Source organism: Podarcis pityusensis, assembly GCF_964106645.2.
Source record: "Podarcis pityusensis genome assembly, chromosome: 4".
NCBI lineage: Eukaryota > Metazoa > Chordata > Lepidosauria > Squamata > Lacertidae > Podarcis > Podarcis pityusensis.
Window position 1 is genome coordinate 24,739,483 of NC_138027.1, and position 25,899 is coordinate 24,765,381.

Here is a 25,899-nt window from a genome sequence, read left to right on the forward strand (position 1 = left end):
CAAGGATGTTTTTACTTGCCCCTCCTATTTTGAATGTTAGACTCCTCACCTCAAGCTATATTATTACTAGTAGCATTTATTTCACTTGCGAATTGCTTCCCATGAGTCATCCCAAAGCAATTTACAATATAATAACAGATATAAAACAGTTCCACAGATAAAAAAACTTTTTAAAATGATAACATAAAATCATTTGGGTGGTAGTCAATTAATTTTTACTCATAAATTAATGAACATGACTAAGTCCATTAACCTTCGTTTTCTTTTAAAATATCAATCCGCATGAAATATGGTACTCACAGTATTAGGAACGTATGGCAATCCATAGAATTTCTCCTGAGTTTCCTTCAAAATCTCTGTGGTTGACTTCTCTAGAGGATGCTTCCCATGGTATATTTGGTCCAAGACAGCATAAAAGATCTAGATAGATAATATATATACTGAGCTATGGCTCACTCTTGCTATTCAGCATGTGGTTAAAAAATTCAGACATGCAGCAGAATAAAAGAGATTAAAATACATGCATTCCCTTGCTTTTCTTCATAAGAGTAATATAGAATAACGTTCAGAATAATACTAATTTTATTATTATTTGTACCTTGCCCACCTGACTGAGTTGCCCCAGCCATCTGGGCGGCTTCCAAATATATAGGTAAAAGGTAAAGGACCTCTGGAGGGTTAAGTCCAGTCAAGGGCAACTATGGGGTCGCGGCGCTCATCTCACTTTCATGCCGAAGGAGCTGGCGTTTGTCCACAGACAGTTTTCCAGGTCATGTGATCAGCCTGGCTAAACTGCTACAGGTGCATGGAGGACTGTGGTGAGTGCCAGAGCGCACAGAAATGTCATTTACCTTCCCGCCGCAGCAGTACCTATTTATCTACTGGAACTGGCGTGCTTTTGAACTGCTAGGTTGGCAGGAGCTGGGACAGAGCAATGGGAGCTCACCCTGCTGCGGGGATTCGAACCACCGACTTTCCAATCAGCAAGCCCAAGAGGCTCGGTGGTGCCACCCACATCACACACACACGCACACACAAACATAATTCTGTTCACATGTTCAATACTGGGGAACAGCATATGTTTTGTATGGAGAAGACTCTAGCTACAGTCCCTGGCATCTCCGAAAGACCTGTGTCTGTAAACTTGGACAGCTACTGCCAATCAGCATAGATAATACTGAGCTAGATGGTGATCTATTCTCAAGTGTTGTGTATGCACAAAAATCCTGCTTTTTCAAAAGGAAGCCGCCAAACAACCATAGGACTTCAGCCTGATCCTTAAAAGATACCATACTGTCGCATCAGGTAGGCATGCACGTGTCTTATCGACTCTTGTATTACACAAGCATCCTCCACACAGCCCTCAGGATCTTTATTTCTGCATAGCTGTTATAAAAGGACACCTGAGCAAATCCAAGGCTTCCACTTCTTGCGTCAGTACTAATTTCTAGCTAAATACCTGGAGTTAATAGGAACAAGTCAGGGAGACAGGAAAGCAGAGGAGAAATCAAGCACTATGCTGGATCCACCAGCATATTTTTGCAGTGTTATTTGAACAGCAGCTAATATATTAAAGGCAGGCTGGGACATATGGTTGGTTTCTAGCCAAATTTTGATTGAGGCCATCACTGATGTGCTATTTATAAAGAAACATTGAAGACGGAGGGGAGGGTGTTACTCCATTTTTTGCTTTTGACATCTTAATAACTGGTCTTATCAAAGCCTAGAGCAAAGTTATAAAGAATCAAATTATAATTAATTTGAGTCATGAATGGTTGCTGTACATTAAAAATATACTGTCTTTTTTTTTCTTAACAGGGTGGCAGTCTTTGTGGGAGTGGCAAGATGTGGATGCCAAACCATGAGAAGAACATCTTCAAGAAAAACCAAACCCCAGTATTGTACCACATAAATTCCCATGGAAAACTATAGTGGTGGGGAGAATTCCTTTCCAGGTCCTTTTCAAACGAGTCTTAGAACATAAAGACAGGGTTCTGGTGTCCTCCCAGTACTGCCACAATCTCTCATCCCACAAAAGAGCTCGCACTAGAAATTTGGATGGAAAGTAACATTTTGTAAGACAGTGTATCTAAAATGAAATGAGAGGATTGATTCACCAGAGTTACCGACTTTTAGGCTTCATGTGCTTCTCTTTCCCAATTAAGGCAACATGGCTGAAAAATGCTTAATACAGATTGAATTGCACCAAGATATTTCTTGGCACAAAGAACCACCGATTTATCAGTCCTGTGCTCTGTGGAACTTGGCACAGAACATTATAACATGACCTTGCCACTCACTTATCTCTCATCTGGTGAGAGGCCTGTAAAAACTCAATTACTATGAAGCTCTACAACTTTTATAGATATGCCAGTACTTGTGCCTGGAGGCTCCCTTATTCTGCTTTTTGGCGGGGCAAAAATTAAATTACTTCAGATTGCAGGAGGGTTATTCTATTTTGGACCACCTCATCTGTTTGTTTTTCTAAAGATCCTTGCACCTAAAAATATAACCCATGAGGGAGAGAGCTGGACTGTGTGAAATAAGGGTTTAAATGCAACTACCCATGTGAAACAGTACAGTTCAGAAAAGACTCTTGCGATATGTGAAAGGAGAACAAAAAGCCTCTACCCTAGATTTGGAATTCCAAATATTCCCAGTCAAACTGTGGGTTTGGAGAGAACTGAAGGGGAAAGAGCTAAGAATTTAAAGTTATAATTATCTAAGCCTTGATATCCTGTAGAGGCTTGGAGGAGACAGACATTTAACCACAATTATGTTTCAGACTGTCCTTGTTCTTTGTGGGATGAGGTGGATGACCTATGCATAACTCTTAGTCACCCTGCAATTTCCAAAGCAAGCTTGGTGTTGGAGAAATTGCTATGACTGCCAAGGCAGAGAAAAGTGACTGCTATTACAGCTCTTGATGTCATGACAGAAGGGCTCAGCATGTTCCAGGATGGTATATTTTTTAAGCAGCAAACCTGAGTAAAGACAGGACAGTTTTCTCCATCACTGGGACCTTATGATCAACTCAGAGATGCCCCTACCGATCTCAGTTCAGATAGCATACTGCAAGGGCACAAGAAAAGCACTCTATGTACTTGCTCTCCACTTGTTTCATTCATTCATTCATTCATTCATTCATTCATTCATTCATTCATATATATTCTTCAAGCTCTGTATCTCATGTTAAGGGAAATAAATGAAAAGGGAGATACTAGGTGATTTTCTTACCCAATAAGCTAGACATTCTAATTATTTCGTTCGCTGATTAATCTCCCTAAAAAGAGCTCTTTTAATAATTTGAGAGCCATAAACAAACCAAATGCATTAAAATAAACACAACTGAAAGCTTTATTCAGTATTTTCTTAGAGATGAACTTCCTTGGGGAAGATTTTTTATGATTAAGCCAATATGTTATGTGCGTAAATTACCTAAAATAGAATCAGTTCTCATTTAGAATGTTCAAATGCATTTCCTCTTTAGAATAAATTAGATTTGGGTTCATAAATAAATAAATAAATAAATACATTTACATACTAGATTAGCTCGTGATTTCCCCTGAAATGCATTTATTTGTTATAGATTTGTTCTGGCTTATGCATTTATCAGAGTCTTTAGAAATAAGCATGTAAACATTTCTAACGGATTATGTTGCTTCTGTTAGAATGATTAGTCTTTGGAAAAGCACATGGCAACTTATGAACCATTCAAGTCCACTGCCAGAATGAAAACTTGGCTTGCATGCTCTTGTTCTGCATATTTATATTTTAGGCTGACAGTTTCCAGTGCCTTTTATTTAATGGATCCACAAAATAAAGCTGCAACACCATGCACGCTTAATTTGCAGACGTCCCACTGAAGTTAGAGGGACTTTTATTATAAATATATATATCAAAATTAACCAAGAAAAAGAAGAAACAAAAAACAAAGTAAAACACAATTTGGCTTTGATAAGGCCTCACATTATTTGGCCTCATCCTCCAATCCAGAGGTCACAAGCAAGACATTTAGATTCAGGAACCCACTATAATCTATCATAAGGAAGCAGGAACAATCATTCTATCTGTGCACCAAATTTAGAGATCAAAGGCACATCATGGGGCTAGTGCAGATGTAATGCTGGCTCTTTGTTACCCATGACCAAGAAAACTAGGAGGCAGCTATCCTCCCATCTTCTCTTCATTCCCACTCTGCCTTAACTAGAGTTCAGATAAATATTGGCACTGACCTTCAACCAGTTCACACTAACCAACTTTGCCTTTAAACTAGGATCTGAACCCCAGTTTAAACTGCAGTTTCATATCCTGATTAAAAGGAAACCTAGTTCAGCACTAGCACTAGTCAACATCAGAGGCAAGTTAAGGCAGAGGGGAATTCACGCTAGTGTTTGGAAGATGTGCTTCTGAAGCTGTCTGTCTCTTTTTTAACTGAAGTCAAGAAGAAACCAGTGTTAAAATTCACATCATTCCATAGAAGTAGGTTTTCACTGGCTGCTGCACAATGTAGAAATCTCTTTCCCTACAGAGTTCCCTGAACTTTTTCTAACAGCATTGCAGACTTAAAAAAACTTAGACTGACTTTTGACTGTCAAGTTTTAGCTTTAAGAAAAGTTTATTTGGATATGTATTACTTTCAAACTGCAACTCATTCTACACTTAAGAGTCGGTGACATTAAAATCCCATAAAGTTTTAAAGTAATTCATTTTAAGTATTCAACAGTTGTACAAATGTGCCAAAGAATCTGCATCACTGAGTCATAACTTTAAAATGATGCTGTGCTAATCTTAAGATCTTTCACAACTTCATAGTAAGGTTAAAATCACATGGAACCAAACAACATACCTGAAGCTGCATGTCGGCAGCAGCACAAACCTTCTTAGATTCGCAGAGTCTTGACACCATATGTTTGGGCAATGGCTTGAAAAATAATAAAAAAAAAGATGGGGAGATGGAAATCTTTTAAACAATTTTTAAATAGACTCAATGAACAGACAAAGTAACAGTCACGTGCAAGTAAAATGTGTATTTAATTGTATGCTGGAAAAGAACATGGCTCGGGGCTCTCTGTTGCTTCTACCACCTATTTCGCATCTTGATTGTTTAATGAAAGGACACTTGGCTTGGCTTTCCTTGCTAGCTTCTAGTCTGGAGAAGGTAAATGGTTGTGCAAGTAAAAGCATAGCCAGGTGCTTGCTTAGGACCTGGAGAAGAAGTAGCAATAGTTGGATCAGCATGTCACGCAAAATATCTTCTTCCAGCGGAGGAGAAGAAAAGTTAAGGTTTTCCTTTTCTCACAGAAGAGAATAAAACCAGCAGAAAAAGCAGGTAAGAAGAAATGGAAGAAATGGAATCTCTGCTCCAGATTTTTGGGGGGATGAAGAGGTAGGAAAAACACAAAGGAGAAAGGAAAGGAAAAATTCAAAGGGGAAACTTGAGATCAAAGGCAGATGGGGGAAAATAGAGAATCCCTGTCTGCTTTGGGCAAAGGCAGGGGCAGAACTGAAAGAGAAGCTACAGGAAATCGATCACATCACATGTTCCTTACTTGGGCAAACCATAAGACACAACCCATCATGTGGATGTATTGCATGCCAGCCAGAGAAACTCTAGCTCTCTTCTTGTTTCAAATCCATACCACGTCAAGAGACACAGACAGGTAAACTATTCCAGGCAAACACTCCGTTTTATGATAGGAGAAAGTATCTATTGTTAGCTATGAGGAGAAAGGTAAGAAGAAAGATGCTTCATTTGATATAGCTTCTCACATTAAAAAAATGGAGCGAGAATGAAATAAATTAGAAGTTTGAAGTATATGCTACTAACAACACTGTATATCTTTTTGTCCAGTTTCCCCCTCTCCTCTATAATATAGCCTATCTCCTGGGATCATCCTGATATTTGTTTACCTGGCCCTAACAACATGAAGGAACAGATTAAGTTTTTCTATACAATATAGAGTGAAGTGCGAAGACTGAACACGGAATGCTTCTTACTAATTTATACTTGTGCCCTGAATGTCAGTGTGACCAAAGCCTTCAAACTGTTAAAGAGCCTCTTTAGCTTCAAAAATGGAATACAGATGTCTGACATTTACAAACAGCTCTTCAGTCATGCCTGAAGCTTTACAGTTGAAGTGTTTAAGAATTGTTCTATCAAAGAATTGTTGCTATTACAAAATAGCAACATGTTCAGGTTCTGTACTAATTATGACATCTAGAAAAACTACTCATGTAAGTAGAACAAAAGCAGCTGCATCAAAGTTATTGAGAACCAATAAAAACATTATCAGCAAATTAGATGGAAGAGAAAATGGGCAAGAAATGCTCCTAAACTGAAATGCTTCCCATAGTAGTTAACCACACAAGATCTATAATTTTCCCATCCAGAAAATAGCAGTATAGTTTTGAAAACTTAAGAATATCCAGTGTGCAAAGCTGTAATTTAAATTGCACCATTTAAACAGCAGACAATTATTCCACACTGTAGTACAACTGCTATTCTGGGACTTAGCCCCCAGACATGGACCCCTTGATTAGAATGATTTCTAAACGAGAAAAAAGCAGATCTCTTTCCCCACTCCCTCCCACCCAAAAAACCCCCTGTAAAGAATACAAACATAAACATATAACAGAGACGTAAATGTGAGACCACACACAGGCCTAATCAGCACCATTGCAGATAAAAGCAAGACAGGTGGACCCAAGGCTTTCCTCTTCTTAATAATGAAAGAAATGTTAAACTGAAAATATAACTTAACTCTCTGAAGCTGGTAATTGCTACTTTGCCAGTTAATCCCTTACTCCTCTGAGCTCGAAAGCTGTATCCCAGGTGGCATCTAATGCTTAAAGGTGGGGAGGGGGGAGATAAGAGGCTCAAAGAACACTGCATCAGCTCATCCTAGGATTCCCCCTAGACCACATCTGCATAACACAAGATGAGCAGAAGCTGTGGATGAGTGGTTCTGCCTAGTCTGGAAGGCAGGAAAATTTAATGTGATAGTGAGAGGGGCAAGTGATAGTCCAGAAAGCCCACCTTTAGGCTGAGCGAAGCAGCCACCTCTGGAGCTGAGGGTGTGTGGGGACTGCTGCCATTGCCTGCCTCCCAGGCAATTTCTTCTACTTCCCTCTACTGGGGAAAAACTGTAGGTGGGATTCATCTAAGAAGCCCCATCAGAGGAAGTCCTGAGCAAGGACTTCCACTTGCACAACAAGGTTTCCCCCTCTCCCCCTGAAATTGGCTCACGGGGGGTGGGAGAACCCCCAGAACATGAGGGGAGCCGAGGGCAGAGTGTTCCATCCAGCAAACGGAAATGCTTGCAGAGACTGAATGTTCCCAAGAGTGCAATGCTGAATCCCACCAAGTGTTAGCTTGTTGGGTCTATAGTCTGACTCGGCAAGGCTCTTCTTATGTTCTAAACCAGGGATGATGAACCTGTGAACTGTTGTAAATAAAAATATGCCCTTTTCCCTTATGGGGTATCCAAGAGCCCATATAGAGTCCTTACATAGGTTCCCTATTGGTAGGAGAAAATAACAGAGACCAACCAGAGAATATTGAGAAGCATTGCGTGGCGAGTTCCCGCCCCCCACCAGGGTAAATAAAGACACAAGACACCATAATTTAAGGTTAATTGGGCGAATTAGGCCACAACTTTATTGAATTCAGGAATGAGAGGCATTGGCTTAGGCATTGGTCCTATCGACTATCCGGCTCCAGCCCATTTGCTGGAGACACGGGGAAGGGTTAACATTATATCGGGGGAGTCTCCTGCCGAGGCACGTCGACTAGGAGCTCCCCCGGGTCACCGCTCTGGGGCGTGCCTTTGGCCCACACCTCCATAGGCTTCGGACAGGGCCACACCCCCGGAGTCCTTTAACGGACCACCCTTCGCTCACTGGGGGGAGGTGATGGCGTTCCTCCCCCCCCCCACATCCTCTTAACCCCTTCTTACCAATGCCTACCGCCAATGCCGAAGAGTTGTGACGAGTTGCTACGAGGTAGGCGAAAAACCAAAAGGCTGTAAATTGCCAATTGGGAAAAATTCCTACCATGCCCCTTGCGGCGACAGACCGAAGTCCATAGCAAAGTCAGAGACCTGCCTAAAGCCTACCTAGAGGGAGGGAGAGTGGGAAAACGTGAGGGCTAGCCGGCGGAAAGAGGGCGAGCCCCCTCCGCGCCAGCCCTAAATAGCCCAGGCCACGCCCCCCCAGCCAGCCGATTGGCGGCTGGGGGGGCAGACCCAGCCGGGATTCCCCTGTTCTCGCGGGGGCTGAAACCAGCCCCAGCTCACGTGGGGTGGGCGTGAAGCCCACAACCCCACCTCCTGGGCAGGCCGGAAGTGGCTATGCAGCTAGTAAGCTTGATCTTTATTGATCTGTTGCAACAGGGTGCTCCCCTCACATGCAGGAAAGGAGGAGGACCCACAAAAATGCTGTGCAAGGGCTTATAAAGACTTTTGAAATTCCCATCCTGTAGATCAAGACCACCCCCCAGAAACATCATACATACATCACAGGAGGGGTGTAACCTAAGACCACCCCTCAGATACATCACAGAAAAGGTGGTCTTAAAACAGAAATTTCAATATTGTTTTTCTCTTGTCCTTGTTTATTTCCTGTCTGGCAGGTTACTTGATTGGATTGCCTGAGGAGCCTGGCCAGTCTTTTGTAATGATAAGGCTCACACCCTTATTCAAACACAGACATACCCTTAAGACAGGATTTGTGAAGGAAGACACAATGGGGAGGCTTTTCCATTTTGACCTTGCAGAGAAAACATTTGGCCAGTTTAGGAATCAAAATGGTTCCAGGTTGGTCTTCCTGTGCTGATCTATGTATGTGCGGTTATGAACATTACCATATATCTAAGACCATAAAATTCCTATCACAGACCCTACCCAGATGTTAGTGGACTACAACTTGCATCAGTCCCAGGCATCATGGCTACTGGACAAGGATGCTGGGAGTTGTAATACTGTGACCTCTATAAGGATACAGGTTCCCCATTCCTGAACAAAACTTCCTTCTTCCCAGTCATGACCCATCATGGTCACTAAACACCTGAGAAAGAGTCCCCATTTACACATTCAATATACTCATAGTTGTTGGTTGTTTTTTTTTTAAAAAGAAGTCTACGGTACAAAATATAAACATTTAAAAACTTGGCAGGAGGGAATGGTTTTATTTTATAGGGCTCTAATTTTTAACACAGTTACAGCCAAATTGGCTCTTCTAGTATAACTTTACTTTTTTTGCAGTTTTATACTTTGGCTGTTTCAAATCACATCAAACAGAAACTGAGCCTCAGAGCTGTCAAGTGGTATCCTGTTTTAAACAGAACAAAATAGCAGAACCCTGCTAATTGGTATTTTGGTAAACCACAATCCCACAAATCCTCGCTGAAATGGAAATCCAGGTTTGCAGCTCAGTGAAGCATAGAGCAGGAAGCCCTTTGTTGTCAGGGAATGAGAAAAACCACTAACCATGCACCTCTCTGGGATAGTAGAGGGGTGAAAGCATCCCTCCTGACGCAGGTAAAGCACCACTGCAGGTAACAGAACAAGGCAGCACTACACCTATTTCCCCTCTGCAGCAGGGGTGGGGAGTCCCAGGCCCAGGCTCAAATGTAGGCTTCTTCATCCAGCCCTCAAGACTCTACTTGAGGCATACCTCTTTCTTAGGCCTCAGCCCTCACTAGGCTTGCTCTACACTCTTGTAGACTGTTCCTGCCTGCCTGGAATGTGTCTTCAAACTTTTCCTTGCATGGATGGAGAGGTAGGTGTGTGTGTGTGTGTGTGTGTGTGTGTGTGTGTGGAAACCTCTGCTTTCGGCACGACCAGAATATACAAAGGTAAGAGTCAAATTCGTAGCTGGCAAATTACAAATTAATATGTCCCTGGGGCCAGATAACTTTCACCTAACTGTCCTTAAATCATTGAAATGTGAACTTGCTGAACTTGTTTGTTTGTTTGTTTTTTACAAAATGCAACTTATTAAAATTAGCCATCTTGCCAAATGATTGGAGGGCAACCAACTGGACACTATTTTATTTTTAAAAAAAGATAGTATCTGGAACCTATGGCCTGCTAGCCCAGAGGTAGTCAATGTGGTGCACTCCTGGTGTTGCTGAACTACAACTCCCATTATCCCTGACCACTGACCATGCTGGCTGAGGCCAATGGGAGCTGCAGTCCAGTGCACCACAAAGGCTAGCCCAGGGTAGCCATTCTTCTGCCTCAGGTAAATGGATTATTAAAGCTAGCATTATTAAACCCTTGCTGAGAATTAATCCACATGGTTTCTGCAAAGGGTACTCCTGCCTCAGCAACCTTTTATAATTCTTTAAAAATGTCAACCTGTGACAACATATCACTATTTCTAACGACAGGTCAGATGGCAAATGCCAACATGACTGTAGCCAAAACAGGGCTACTGAAGAACAAAGGGAGTTATCAGCATGCTCAGGGGAACCTTGAGATAAGCAGAAGTACAAAAGTTCTTTTTCAAAACAACAAAAAACCTAAAGGCGCTATCTCTTCCCAAACATCCCAGTGGAGACTAACCTTACTTTATAGCCACAGTCTCTTGAGAATTGGCTGGAAAATGAAAGGGGAGGGGAGGAATGGGTACGGCCAATGAAGGGGGGACATGGCCACAGAAGTCATGGGACTTCAAAACACTGCCAGTCGCTGGTGGGTAGGAGAAGGCTATTTGATAGAGACTACAAAGAGTGCAGAGGGGATAAAGAGAGGAGAGGAAGATGAGTGGCTATTTCTATGTCTTTTCCTGAGACTCAGTTAGGAATTGTGTGTGTGTGTGTGTGTGTGTGTGCGTGTGTGAGAGAGAGAGAGAGAGAGAGAGAAACAAACAAACAAACAAACAAACAAACAAACAAACAAACAAACAGAGCTGGATGGAGATGTGAGGTCATGATGATTTTTAGGTCATCAGCACCTAACATAATCAATCAGTCAATCTCTTTCTCTCTGGCTTACACCCACCCACCCACACCCCTGCCTATCCATCCCATTCCCTCTTCATTTTCTCTTCCTTTCTCACAAAGAAAGTAACTGAGAAAACATATTTTAATGATATTAGTTGTTGTTGTTTAGTCATTTAGTCGTGTCCGGCTCTTCGTGACCCCGTGGACCAGAGCACGCCAGGCACTCCTGTCTTCCACTGCCTCCCGCAGTTTGGTCAAACTCATGCTGGTAGCTTCGAGAACACTATCCAACCATCTCGTCCTCTGTCATCCCCTTCTCCTTGTGCCCTCCATCTTTCCCAACATCAGGGTCTTTTCCAGGGAGTCTTCTCTTCTCATGAGGTGGCCAAAGTATTGGAGCCTCAGCTTCACGATCTGTCCTTCCAGTGAGCACTCAGGGCTGATTTCCTTAAGAATGGAGAGGTTTGATCTTCTTGCAGTCCCTGGGACTCTCAGGAGTCTCCTCCAACACCATAATTCAAAAGCATCAATTCTTCGGTGATCAGCCTTCTTTATGGTCCAGCTCTCACTTCCATACATCACTACTGGGAAAACCATAGCTTTAACTATACGGACCTTTGTTGGCAAGGTGATGTCTCTTGCTTTTTAAGATGCTGTCTAGATTCCACTAAATCAGTGAATGTTCAAAAGGCACCAGACTTTTCTGGTTAAAACCTAGCCTCAGTTTTTTGTTCTATAACAAAAAATGCTTGGTGAAAGCTTTTTGCTTACGTTTTACTAAAGCTGATATAATTGAGAGTGCCAAGTCAAAGCAACAGTTCTCTGAGAGAATCAAATATGGTGAGGAAAGTGAGTAGAATCTGGTCCCACTTCTAAGCACACGAAAAGAAGGTTCCTCCAGACAAAAAAGGTCAAAACCAGTTATTAACATAGCAAACAACAGGTCTGCTCTCAAACTCTGATTGCTCATATTTGTATTCAAAATTACAGGAAATAAAGCATTTGTTATCAAACACTTTAAAACCAATCACCCTTTAAAAAAGAAAAATAGACAGCTGAGTCAAAAATAATTTTTAAGCTATTCAGAAAGGTGAAAGAAATGCACATTCAGAAACATGACAGCAAAACAGTCATTTAGGCTCAAGTCCTAATCCCACATTACATTTTATCCTGTCTGCAAGGATGAAAGCTGACTCAATTACTTCCTGGTACACAATGATTCTATGCCAAACGGCTTCCATCACAAAACAGGCCAGGAATATTTAAGGAATGGGGCACACAGTGCCTAGCTCCAAATTTGTGAGCTAAAAAGAGACAAGGTTTGTAAAGTATCTGGAAAATAGAAGTAGTATATTATACCCTTAAGGCTGCAATCTGAGGCACACTTACCAGAAAGTAAATCCCACTGGATTAGTGGGAATTACTTCCAAGAAAGCGTTCTTAGGATTGCATTGTAAGTATCTTTCTTAAATGTATTTCTCCCTTAAGCCCACATCATTCTATAAATCAGTTCCACAAGGCTAGACAACAGGGCTGACTAAAAAGAAACAAAAGCATCTTTTAAAAGTCAGTATTCAATGTTGAGGTGCCCGTGATATTTTCAACTCTGCAAAATAATATTAAACAAATAAATTCATTGAAATGCACTGGGAGCAACCATCCCAACCGCAACTTTCTATCACCAAGGAATTGCGTGTTACTGATTCTTCTAAGTGATGGCAGCTCCCTGTTAAACACTGACTATCCTGAATTCCCACTGCTGTTTGACAGATTTGTAAGCTCTTAGTTCTTTGAAGAATCGTGTAGCACACTTAGGACTTCAATACAATTTTATTGTTCTAGCCGAAGGCCATGACAAACCTGCTGCAAGAGTACCAATAAAACAATACGGATCATACAGTCATAATATGAGCCAACATCCATGATGTAACAGAGGAGTTACCAGAGACAACAACAAACTCAAATCCAGCTTGATATCAAATTAAACCTCTGAATCACCACAACAATTTATAGCAATTTTATCTAACTCAGTCAGGGACTGGCTACATGAAAAGATGTGGTGAGAGGCACCAGCTGGGGGACCCTCAAGAGAAATCCCAGAGGAGAAGGGCTCAGAACCAGGAGATTGGCGGTGGGATGCTGAGAAAAGGTCAGAGGGAGAAGATGGGGAGCAGGGGCTGGATGCTGAAGGGGCAACAGGGTTTAGTGAGCAGGAAGAGCCTGTGACAGGGAGCAGTTCAGACTCCGAGGCCGAAGCAGAGAAGGGGAGTCAACAGGCTGCTGAAGAATCCAGAGAGTCTCCCTCTCCTGCCGCACCAGGCTCCCTTCCCTGCTGGTCTCCAAGAACATGCAGAATAATGAGGAGAGCAGAACAGAGGCGTGCAGGCGCAGTTTGAGACTGCTTGGGAAACATCTGAGAGAGGAGGAGTCTTAGAAAGTGTGGAAGGCAGGGACCTTCAGTCCTGGCAACTGCTCCATAGAGCAAGACCTACTAAGAAGTGTCCCTGGGGTTGTATGCCATTTCTTTGAATAAAGAGTTAACTTCACTGACAATAGAGCCCTGCGTCTTTTGTGCTAACCTGCGTCTGACTCCAGCCCTGACACTCCCTTTTCCTCAGCATCCCTTTCTGCACTGGGCCTCACAGAGGGGAGGGGAGGCAAAGCCAGGAATTAGGCCTTGGAAACAGCAGACATAGTTGAAATGTGTTCAGGCAGATTTCTGGAAACCTTTATAATCCTTCCAGGTCACAGAGGCAATGGACCACTTGAGGAGGAAGAGGCACTGGAGTAGGCTTTCTCCAACCTGCCGCCCTCCAGATGTTCCAGACCACAGCTCCCATTAGCCCTATCCAGTACCAATGGAAATTGCTGTTCAAAACGCCTGAAGGGCACCAGGTTGGGGAAGGCTGCCCAAAAGCCTGAGGATGCCCCACAGCACTCAGGACTTATTATTTCCAAAGGCTCAAAAATTAAGTTTTTAAAAAGGAAAAAGGAAAATGGCAGTCTCAACCATTTTGTTTCTATCATTCAGTTACTTATGGGAAGAGACAAAAAGGGGGGCATGAAGTATGAGTCTCATGACAAAATATTTCTCCACCTAGTTTCATACATCTGAATCTATTATGTTTCCCGCCCGCCCCCCCCAAAAAACCAACAACCCAAAATTCTTATGTTATTTACAATCAGCCTGCTTTTTAGTTATCCTACCTGACCCGTTTTATAGTGCCTTGCAAATTGGTTCACCACTCGATAATCATTTGCAAAATACTCCATCAAGATAGAGGGAACTTCAGCAAAGTCTGTAGAACATCTTGTCCCTATAGAAAAGAAGCAGAAGCATTAACATGCAGGTAGCCATAAAGTTTACATAAATTCTTCTGTCTTCTCCAAAGTTCCTCTTAGCTTTCCATCTGCACTTTTGATGAACTGTGGTAAATCATTCATTAAGTAAATATTTCATTTCTGTAATGTTATTGTACACACTGGCAGAAAAGCTAAATTATAATCCTACATGTTTTACTGCAAATCACAAAGTAAATACAATATTTGAACAGCTGGGTGAGGCACCCTATAAAGCTATGGCTCACACCCTTTATTAACTTAAACCAGGCTACAGCCAATCTGGCCCCACTTTAAACACTAAATCCGTAATTGTCGTTACTTTATACCTAATTACAATAAAAATATCAAACTGTGCTTAAAAATTTAATCCCATTTACAAATATTATCATCCCATCTGTCTGATGAGCTAGCACAATTATTGTCCATATTTGCTTTCCTTTATTGTTCAAGGTATCAGTCACTGAAGAGCAGCTTTTTTGGCAGGGGGGTGTTAACTCAAGACACCTGACGGTGAAATAACAATTTACAATTAAAAAATTAAGTCCTCACATCTAGTCTCTTCTCCTTTGTGATCAGTGGGCTTCAAGCTTTTATAGATTGTCACTTTCTGGAGCTACAAATATTTGTATATTTCTATTCCTTGTATGGCAGGGGGTAGGGAACTAGATCCAGCTGGTTGATCCAGTCATGTAATGTAAGGTGACATCATATAACATAAGGTGATTCAAAACTCAAGATGCAATGGAAAATTCAATCTGGGGATGAAAAGGACCTTCCTTTGAAGTTGCAGCATGTTCAGACCACAGCTGAAAAGAAGAACCTTTGCATCCTTGGCATGAATTCAAGCCAAGGTTCAAAAGAAGGTTTTTCCTGCAACTGGCGCCTACAAGGAAGGTGGGTGTGATTTGCCCAAAGCCACTTGGCAAGCCAGCCTCCAAAACCTGGCAAGCCTAATTAGGCCTGCAGGCTGGAGGTTCCCCACCACTTTGTACGCAACCTGGACTTCTTTCCTCAAGTGTTACTAGATGGGGGGGTCTTGCATTTTTGCAGCGCTCAAACCACAACATGTTGCGATGAAGTTTTGTTTCTTTAGCCTTAGCTAGCAGATCCATTGTGGTCTGGGAGGCTGTGCGGAACATGAGTGTCATGAACATCTACAGTGGTGCCTCGCAAGACGAAATTAATCCGTTCCGCGAGTCTCTACGTCTAGCGGTTTTTTCGTCTTGCGAAGCAACCCTATTAGCGGTTTAGCGGCTATTAAAGGCTTAGCGGCTAAAAGGCTATTAGCAGCTTAGAAAAAGGGGGGGGGGGAGCAAAAAAAATCTCAAGACTCGCAAGACATTTTCGTCTTGCAAAGCAAGCCCATAGGGAAATTCGTCCTGCGAAGCGCATCGAAAAACGGAAAACCCTTTCGTCTAGCGGGTTTTTCGTCTTGCGAGGCATTCGTCTTGCGGGGCACCACTGTACTGAATAGTGCCAGGTGGGGGGGGGGGGATGCAATGTACATTTCTCACTCCCAGCGCTTCTTCATGAAGCTTGTAGTTGAGCTATAGAATTTGCTCCCACAGGAGGTGGTGGTGGCCACCAACTTGGATGGCTTTCAAAGATGAATGGACAAATTAATGGACAATAAGGCTTTTAGTGGCGACTAGCCATGATGACTATGTTCTACTTCCACTGTCAGAGGTAGTATGCCTCTGAATACCAGCTGCTGGGAGTCGCAGGTGGGCAGAGTTCTATTCTGCACTTATGCTGCTTGCAGGCTTCCGACAAACACCTGGTTGGCCACTGTGAGAACAGAATGCTGGGCCATTGACATGATCCAGCAGGCTCTTCTTATGTTCCCCCACCCCTTGCACTGGATGATAACTAGTTTAACTACATCATTTAAAAGAGGATAGGAGGAAGAAGGGGAGTAACAGTGAAACTGAGAAATCACAAAGGGTCTGAAGGAAGGTTAAGCACCACAGAGTTGAGGGATGGAGCTTCTGCAACATACCAAAATTCCTAGCTCACCACCTACTACTGATCTGAAAGATTTAAAGATCTATTAAATTAAATAAATAAGTATTTTAATGCTAGCAAAATCACCCTTGACATGGATGCTACTGGAATGGAGACTAAATCTGCTCCCTGCCTCTGCTCACTAATACACCTATCAAGAATTAAGTCTGTTCCTGCATAGTACCATCCTTGTTTCTGCTCCTTATTCACACAAAGTATGATGGGCAGTTGGGAAAAGGGTTATATGTAATATACAGAAGATAATTTGGAGTAGTTTTTAAAGGCCAGTAAGAAAATTGCTCTCAGCTGCCTTAAAGATAAGACTAAAACCTCTACTTGCAGCACAAAAAGATACACCATGTGCAAACTATGAAAGGGTTGCATGTAAAAAGTGAAGTACTTGTTTGAACTTTAACCAGTAAGCTTACCAGTGACATGTTGGTATCGAGTCCTTCCCAGCATAGAATGCATGGCATGTCCCATTTCATGGAAGAGATTCTCCATCATCCCAGGAGTAAGCAATGTTGGTGAACTACTAGTGGAATGGGGCAAACTTAGCATAAGGACAACAACAGGAAGCTGGTATTCTCCATTTTCTTTTAGCCTGCCTCCACGTATCGTAAAGTGGCAATCCTATAAATATATATTTAGATCAGAAAAAACCACTCTTTTTCGTCAATACTTCACCATACTAATATAATTTAAGACATCAGCACGGTTTCAAGCAGTCACAGAATCTGCTTACAATTATAGAATTGTCTGAAATCAAGCTGTTGTACTGTACCGGAACAGATGGAGTGGCTAAGCAAAGTGAAGCCCTTTGGTTTAACTTGATTGTTTGGCATTCTGCTTATAAGTTTGTTTATCAGTTTATTTTAAATGTGGCAATTCAGTTGAACACGGAGATACCGGGATCAAATTGGGTGCATGCTTTTGGGGCATAATTCTGCTTTTGAAGCTGAAATACCAACTCAACCCTTTGAAGATTTTCCATGATCCCCCCTCCACTAGCAGCCCCCTGGTTCCTTACAAAGATCTGCTGACCAGAGATGTGTTTGGAGGGGCACATGGGGCTGCAGGATCATATTTTGAGAAGAAGAAAAAAGGCTCATATCGTTTGTAATGTTAGGGAATTGTTACCTGATAAGGCTTGTCTGGTCTTTGAAAAAAATCACAATAGATGTATCCCAATAATCCTTCTTGTTCATGGACAACTGCCTAAAATAAAACAGGAAAGTACTAAGTGAAACACCCAACAACCGATGATGTGCTTCTGTAGGCTTTATGGGGGGAACATTCCAAATCTGACCATTTTATATGATTTTACTTTTTTCCCCCTCTTTGTTGTAGAATTCAAACTACTACTAGGTGATTCAAGTCCCATTCACAAGATTACTAAAGGTTTTAATATACAAGTTCTACCGCTTATCCAAATGGATGACTCATGAAGCAATACAAAAATAACCAATACCTTTTAAAGCAATATTTGAGTTTTAAATCTGTTTCACACTACATATATCACAATTAAGCAATATGAGCAAAGATCTAATAGGAAGCAGTTATGAAAGATGAGACAGGAATAGTTTATCCACTTTACAGATGTTTGATGAATGACAGCTCCTGCTGTTACTTGGACTTTGAAGTATAAGTGAGAAAGATGACCCACTAGCAAGCATTAAGAAAAGGAAATAAAAAGATGTGAGAAAACCAGCGTGCCCTGGACCTAATAAAACTGCTTTTAAATCTTTTCTTAGTCATAGTGATTTTAATGTCACATTTTCCTACATGCATGTTTTAGATTTTGGAAATACCGTAGAGAAAAGAAAAGCAGGATACAAGTTCAAGCATTAAGAAATAAATTTAAGTTGTAAATATTTAATTTGTTTTGCAAATTTGTTTTCCCATGATCTTCTTTAAAGTTTGTTCCAACTCAGAATTTGAAGTTGGTAGTTGCCCATGAAAGCTCATGCCATTTTGCAATAAAAAGCTTATTAAAAGTTAGTCTCATTGTGCCATCAAACACATTTCCTTTTGAAGTTTGTGCAGCTCATTCTTAGGTCTTGGCTCTTTCAACTTTACGAAATTTTTGCCTGTAGCCATTTTCAAGCTGCTTCCTTAAACATATTTGTAAAATGCAAGGAGGGAGATGTTGCTCCAGAACTGAGCCCTTCCTCAGTGGCCTTGGGCAAATATTTATCTGAGTCATCACTGGGCACCAAGGAGAAGGGAACTGCAGGCAGTTCAAGCTTGAAAACTCACACCCAACAGCCCAGAATCCTCCTGGCCCAGGAAATCAGATATTACCAAATGTCCAATTGTTTACCACTATCTGACCCAAAATTCCCAGAAATGCTGCCCTTCCTTGATCTAGGTAGGTTCTAGATAGTGCCACCAGAATCCACCTCTTCATTTTGCTGTCTGTTCCCTCCCATTGGCCTAAAAGCCTGAAATATTTCCCCTTTCTTTAAAACCGAAACAAGAGAGATATTCTTAAGCGCCGACTTGGGTACAAACAAAATAAAGCCTTTTTGCATTTAAAGGTGCTATACGAAATGATTGTCAACATTAACAAAGACAATGCAGGAATTAAAAACAAATAGCTATGAATTGACCTACGAGGTGTTTTTCGGTGTAATTCAGAAAACTTCCTTTCTAAGCATCTTGTGCTTTGCTCAACAGTGAACTGGATTTACACAGGGGGTCCGAAATTCAGGACTTTGGATTCTTACCAGTTTGCGAACATCCTCACACCACACCTCTCCCTTCACGGTCTGTTCAGCATAAAGAGAGATCCCTAAGAGTTTATTGAACAAGATGTTCAGGCCTTCCATACATGCTCCAAGAGAGAAAAAGGGGCAATACAGGCTGGGTTCAATATTATACCTAAAACATACAAAATGGAAGGAAGGAAATGAATTATGCATAGCTACAACATTGTCCCAATTTAAACAGTTTATATCACGCAATCCCCAATTAAATGAATTAAAACATTACACTTGCTAGAATAGTGCATCTACTTGGTTCAACACTTAGGCAGAAACATGGTCTCATTCACGTGGCATGCTAAGGCAAACCTTGACTTAGCATGTCAACACAAACATGTAAATTCCAGAAATGAGCTTGCAGCTGCTTTGCTCGTCCCAGTCCCTTCTGCTGCTGAGTAGCCCTAAGCTATGCCGAAGTTTGGCTTAGCAGGTTATCCAAACCAGGAGACATGGCTAAGCTCTCTCCTTACTAACCCCAAGTTGTAGTCAATGTTTGTTCTTCACCCTAGAAGGTGGCCTACAAATATTTTCAATAAATAGATCAGGTGGGTTGCACATGTAGCAAGCACCACAATTTTATTTTTGCTAGATAAAGGCAAAAGGTTCCTGTGTTCTGGGGTTCAGCTACAATATTTGATCCTAGCTACAGTATTTTACATTAGGAAAATGACTTTTTAAAAAAGCCAGCCAATATCATAGTGTGGTTATACACATCTATAACGTGACCACACAATGGAATACTGTGTACAGTTCTGGTTGCCTAAAATAAAAAGGGTATGGTAGAGCTGGGGAACTTTCAGAAAAATGCAGCCAAATGTTCAAGGGTTTTGAGCAAGTCCCCTCTACGGAAATGCACTGTGGCTATGTTCCACTTCCACTTTTGAAGGTAGTACAGTGGTACCTTGGGTTACATACGCTTCAGGTTACAGACTCCACTAACCCAGAAATATTACTTCGGGTTAAGAACTTTGCTTCAGGATGAGAGCAGAAATCGTGCAGCGGCGGTGCAGCAGCAGCGGGAGGCCCCATTAGCTAAAGTGGTGCTTCAGGTTAAGAACGGACCTCCAGAACGAATTAAGTACTTAACCTGAGGTACCACTGTATGCTTCTGTGTACCACTTGTGAAGGTTCGCAAGTGGAGAGAGTGCTGTTGCACTCAGATTTTACTTGTGGGCTTCCCAGAGCCATCTGGCTGGCCATCATGAGAACAGAATGCTCTACTAGATGGGCCTTTGGTCAGATCCAACAGGGCTCTTCTTGCACTCTTATGCTAGCAGAGAGGAGCAAAACAGTCCAGACAGGTGAGTTCAAAGTAAACTATTAACTATGGCTCACCATAACCCACAAATTGAGCCAATGAATATCTGTAACAGTAGCCCCCCCCCCAAATTTCTATGCTGCTAGTACTCAAAAAAGGCACAGTAATCAAGTGTTATGAAGTGCAGCAAACAGACAAATGAAAGTAAGGAGACTGCCCCACCCTGCCCCACCATTCAATGAATTATCTCAAGCGTGTGTTTTTTTAAATTAAGCAACAACTGATTGTGATGCAACCTGAATTGTACACAGGATACAGCTAAAGTATACAAAGTTTGCTGACAGTTTTTCTTGCTCATAAATATAAACATATTTCATACACCAAGTTCCTTCCAACTCCTTGGTTTCTAGAGGCAAAGCTTGATATGTTACATCAGGATTACCATTGTAATAAGAGGTCCTCCCCCATAACACATTTCACAAGAAGGTAAATGTAGGATTGAGAAAGCAAAACAAATGTACTAACAAAGTTGATAAAATGATAGAGGGCACTGGGTTCTTTATTTGATGTGAAATCCTGTTTTAGATTAAAAGGATGAGTTATGGGAAGAAATCCAATGGCCTTAATCATACAGCATTTGATTTACTAGTATTTTGAAAGGCAAGACACCAAGCCAGCTGCTTTAAACATGAAGTTAAATGGTACAATAAGGTGTTCATTATTCTTCATGAACAGCACGATTCAAATTGAAAAGAAAGTACTGCTAAAGAGCAATAGATGTAGCGTGCCATTGTAAACAATTATTTCTAAGCCTAGATGGCTTCATTCAGTCCAAATAAAATGAAGGAGTATAAAACGGCATTAATTTAAGTTGTACATTTGGAAAGAAGTTAAGACTTGTGCATTATGGCTGTCATCAACTTTATTCAAAATCTTTTTGATAGACCTAGTAATTAAAGGAAGGATTATATTTACTCAATATCATTAATCACCGAACATTCAGAACTGTAGCTATCACACGGGGAAATAATTTCTTGCAGCATTCCATAACCATAATTACCCCATATAAAACAAAGTCTTGGTTTTTTGTTTGTTTGATTGTTGAGCATTTGGTTTTAACAACCAAAACACTGGAATACATTAGCCAAAGAAATGACTCATTTAAATCATTTCTAGCATTAACTGCATGCCAGACAACAATACTTACAGACTTACAGCTTAGTCCTAAATAGGTGTAATCATTTATTTCTCATATTCTGCATGCCTATGCTTTCTCCAAGTTGCTCAGGGCAGTGTACATGGGATTACCCATTTTATGTTCCCAACAACCCTGTGGCACAACGCAGAGTAAGAAACAGCAATTGGCTTAAGACCACCCAAGGAGTTCTATGGCCAAGGGGTGTTTTGAATCAAGTCTTCCCAATCCAAGACCAACACTATTATCTGCCTCACATGCTGGCTCTCCTAGGTGATGCGTACTTCAGATTGCAGTCCTGAACAGTTATTTGAAGAAAGAGACAAACATGGATTTAAAACTTTCAGATTGTGTGTGTGTGTGCGCGGATGTGTGCATGTCGATATGTGTGTATGTGGTGGTAGTTCTGCCCACGACTGGCATGCACCCCCCCCCATGAGGTTTGACCAAGATGAAATGTAGTCCTTGGGCCAAAAATCAATCAATCAATCAATCAATCAATCAATCAATCAATCAATCCTCACCCTTGAGCTAAACAAAACATACTCCCCCTCAAGAATACCACTGTAGTGTACTTGATTAGGATTTTAATATGTACTAACCTTGAATTAATTTGGATAAGGAAATATGATACTGGGAAGATACTAGGTAAGTGATAGGCATTATCAGGTTTTTGAACACTGAATTGAGTGTATAATTACCAGTCCCTTTTTATATATGATATGCAGAATAATGTTCTCCATGCTTATATATCTCGAACGCATTACATTAAAAAATGTATACATAAATAAAATGTGTTTTGTAAGCCCTCAAGTGATTGGGAAACAAAAGGGATTGGAGAGAAGAGGCTATATTGAGTCTTCCTACTGACAACTCAGATTCACTGGATTATATTTGATCTTGCCAAGCTTCCTAGTTGCAGTCCTGTCTAATAAAAAGAAATGAACCAAATTCCATATGGTTGACTGCCAGTATGATCCAGAGCAATGAAAGCTGGAAGACGACAAAGGAAAAATTTGGTTGGCAATTTTGGGTTAAAAGCACTGAGTCAAATTACAAATATATGTAGCAATACATTCCCATTTCGTAATGTATTAGTATTGTTTTAGTGGGCAAGGCTGGATGTGATGTTTTTATCATGATTTCAGTTATGGGGGTTTGTGGGGGTTTTTTGTACAAATGACGGCCCTTGACATATTTCAGAATTTCATATCCAGTGTTCCAAACATGCACTGACGTATTCATCATGTCCGTATAAATGATATGACTACAAAAACATATAGTCAACACAAATGCCACATCACAGACAAAACATCATTTTAAATGACATATATCTAATCGTAAAATGAAAACTATTGCTGTTCTCTGACGGCAAAGCTAAGAGGCAGCTCATCTTTCCAAAAGAAAACTTGACAAAGCTATGCAAAAAAAGGTGGCAAATTGATGCAGGAGCTCCCCCTGGTGTTTACAAACAGAAAAGTTACTATTAATAGGCCTGGACGCAAAATCCTGATGTACATGTGGAAGGGCCTCAGGCTGCGGGATACACCTGTCCCCCCCCCAATTCATCTGTGCCCCCTGCACCCCTGAAAACTGACTCCAAGGAATCAAGATGCCTTCCACCTTAGTTTTAGGGGAGCTGACGATGGTGGGAGGTGGGCTGGTAGACTTGCCCAGGGCAAGTTCTTAACCTGAGGTATTATTTCTGGGTTAGCGGAGTCTGTAACCTGAAGCATATGTAACCTGAAGCGTATGTAACCCGAGGTACCACTGTACGTTCACGGACTGTAATGTGTCTGTTATGCTGTAAGATGATAAACTAACCACAATATTATTTTATTACAATAGCTTAAGGTATCACAATGCCTCTCTTTAAAGATCAACTGAGGAAATGAATTAACTAGGAATAATTATTGACATGTACATGGTACATATGTGTTTTGCTGGCTTCAGTGTGATTTTTTAAAAATGTATGTTCAGTATTTATAATGAATATTATCTGGGAAGACACTGGCACATTTTACTTTGGGAGGATTCAGTTATATCAATTAAAAAATCCAACAGATAGCAGAGGGGTTTAAATGCTTCCCCCCCCCCCCCCAGAACACACACATGGTTTTGGAGAAAGGTGACCAATACAAATAGATTCTTAGCCATACCCTCCTGCACAGAAAAGAAAACTGCAACCTGGTAGTTATCTCAGCTCTTATACAGAAAATATATACACTGAAAAGTTGTGGCTGGCTCCAATGCAAGTGCAAACAAAAACACACATTTCAAAACAATACAAAAAGGTAAAGAAACAGTGATTTGCTACAGGAGTATATATGATAACTATAGCAGAACTTTTAACAACTAAAATCTAAGTATTAGAATGCAAATAAAGTGCTAGATACACCAGTTGCAGCAGAAGGCCATAACACTGACCTCTCAGCACGCAGGACACCACTGTGGTATGGATGATCCCAAGGCATCAATTCCTGAAAATTAAAGCATTCACGTTTTCAAACACATAACACAAATCAAATGAAACAAGTCGGATCCAACAGCTTTCTTTCCATAGCAGCATTTCTGTAATGACTGTAATGACAGAGCTTTAGGTGCGATCTTACCTGCCCTTTACACAGCCTGACTATTCGGCTTATGTACAGTGCGTAGTTGACAAGTTCTGGCCATGTTGTTTCTCGAACATATATCATCATTTCTTTGTATTTCTCCCCGCTCCAGAAAACTGGAGATACTTAATTGAACATGCCCCTTTTAGAGCGGATGCATGTGGAAGGAGATGTTTGGCTTAAGTTACTGTACAAAAGAGATGATGGTTTAAAAAAAGCATCTTGAATTTTGCCTTTGATGTCATTGATAGCCCTTGCCATCACTGAAACACAGGTATCATGTGCTCCCACTTCTGTGTATTTTAAAATACACTTCTGTGTATTTTACAAAGGAAAGCACAGATTTAACATATCTACATCATTTACAGATGATATGACCGCATCGAAGTACAAAGCAGCAAGTGAAAAGTGGAACAGTGAACTTGCCTTGAGCATTCAGGACAGGCAGCTAGAAGATTTAAATATAATCAAATAATGTGATCTAAGACTTAAAAGGCTTCAAGATGTCCACTTGTATTTATCCAACCAAATTTCATTGAGGGGCATTTGAGGTCCCAAATTATACATTGTGAGGCAGAACTATTAGAATAATCATGCAGCAACCCAGTTATTGGAAAGACCGTGGTTTCTGAACAAAAATACTGGAGCCTGCCAAAACACAGGCTAGACACATGCAGTTTTTCAAATCTGGCCTCTGCCTTTTCAAGCTTGCAAAAACTAATTGAACAAAATGTTTGACATACTCAAGAGAAGACATTACATTTTCCATCTTAAGTTTTGGCTACCACATAAATCACTGTGTTTAAACCAATATCTTCTTTTAAGTGGTTAGTTTCCCTTAGAGAAAAGAGCCTTGAAACCCAACACCGTTATAATACAAAGCCAAGAGAAAGAGAAAGCTTAGATTACGTCAACATAACTCTGAAATTATAGAAAGTATTTTCTCAAACTAGCATTCAACTCATTCAAGTTGAGAACAAGTAAATGCAAAATATAACTTACTGATTTTATAGGATTTAGTTTCATTTTCATGCCTTTCATCATTTCAAAATCCTTTAGAGTACTGAAAAACAATTTCACCATAATATTTTGTTAAAGTGCTTTTCAAAAGACTTTGTAGTATAATACAATTACTAGACAATCATTTGTCCATTTTGCAAATAAATGTATCTTTCACACAAGCAAACGAACAAAATGTGCCATAAAGAGTTGTGATTCTTCTCTGCTTTTTTAGAATAGGTTTTTCAGTAAGGGATAATACTTTCCAATATACAGAAAATATTTGGCTGGTTTCCCTCTTTACATCACTGGAAAACAGAACATTGGTATGCTTACCATGAAAGGGCCTTTTGGCTGGCAGTGAGACATCCACCGTTCAGAATATTTTTACAATTACAGTATGACCTTAATCTGTAGTTGATTAGATATAATCCTTTACAATAATCTTGCAGAAATAAGATGGGGGGGATTAATTATGAAATCTAAGTGTATTTTTAATTGATTCTGCTAGTAATATTACAAGATTTTTACCTTGCAGCAAGGCAAATTTGTTCTCCTTTTAAATCTTATTTAAAAATAAACTCACCGACTGAATAACTTATCTGAAAGCTTCTCAAGAAATTGCATTACTTTCTCTAAAAAACAGAATGGAAGAAATATTGGTACAGTAGGCAGAAAGAACACTTAAGAAATAATTTATATACAGCTGTAAACTTTCATCTAAAGTAATCTTCAGAGGTCAGAGATGGCAAGAATTGTAGTCTCACAAAATC

At 40.8% G+C, this 25,899-nt stretch overlaps 1 protein-coding gene across 2 annotated transcripts in view; it reads right to left on the reverse strand.

Annotated features, from left to right (window-relative positions):
* The window catches only part of MIPEP (mitochondrial intermediate peptidase), a 49,793-nt gene that overhangs the window by 15,748 nt on the left and 8,146 nt on the right, over positions 1–25,899 (reverse strand). For both annotated transcript variants that reach the window (XM_081004109.1, XM_081004110.1), the window contains exons 8-16: positions 25,713–25,761; positions 25,130–25,190; positions 23,940–23,992; positions 19,024–19,177; positions 17,435–17,512; positions 16,723–16,927; positions 14,156–14,265; positions 4,850–4,924; positions 301–420 (exon numbers count right to left, since the gene is read on the reverse strand). In XM_081004109.1, the coding sequence (XP_080860235.1) occupies positions 301–420; positions 4,850–4,924; positions 14,156–14,265; positions 16,723–16,927; positions 17,435–17,512; positions 19,024–19,177; positions 23,940–23,992; positions 25,130–25,190; positions 25,713–25,761 (905 nt within the window). The remainder of the gene's footprint in view (positions 1–300; positions 421–4,849; positions 4,925–14,155; positions 14,266–16,722; positions 16,928–17,434; positions 17,513–19,023; positions 19,178–23,939; positions 23,993–25,129; positions 25,191–25,712; positions 25,762–25,899) is intronic.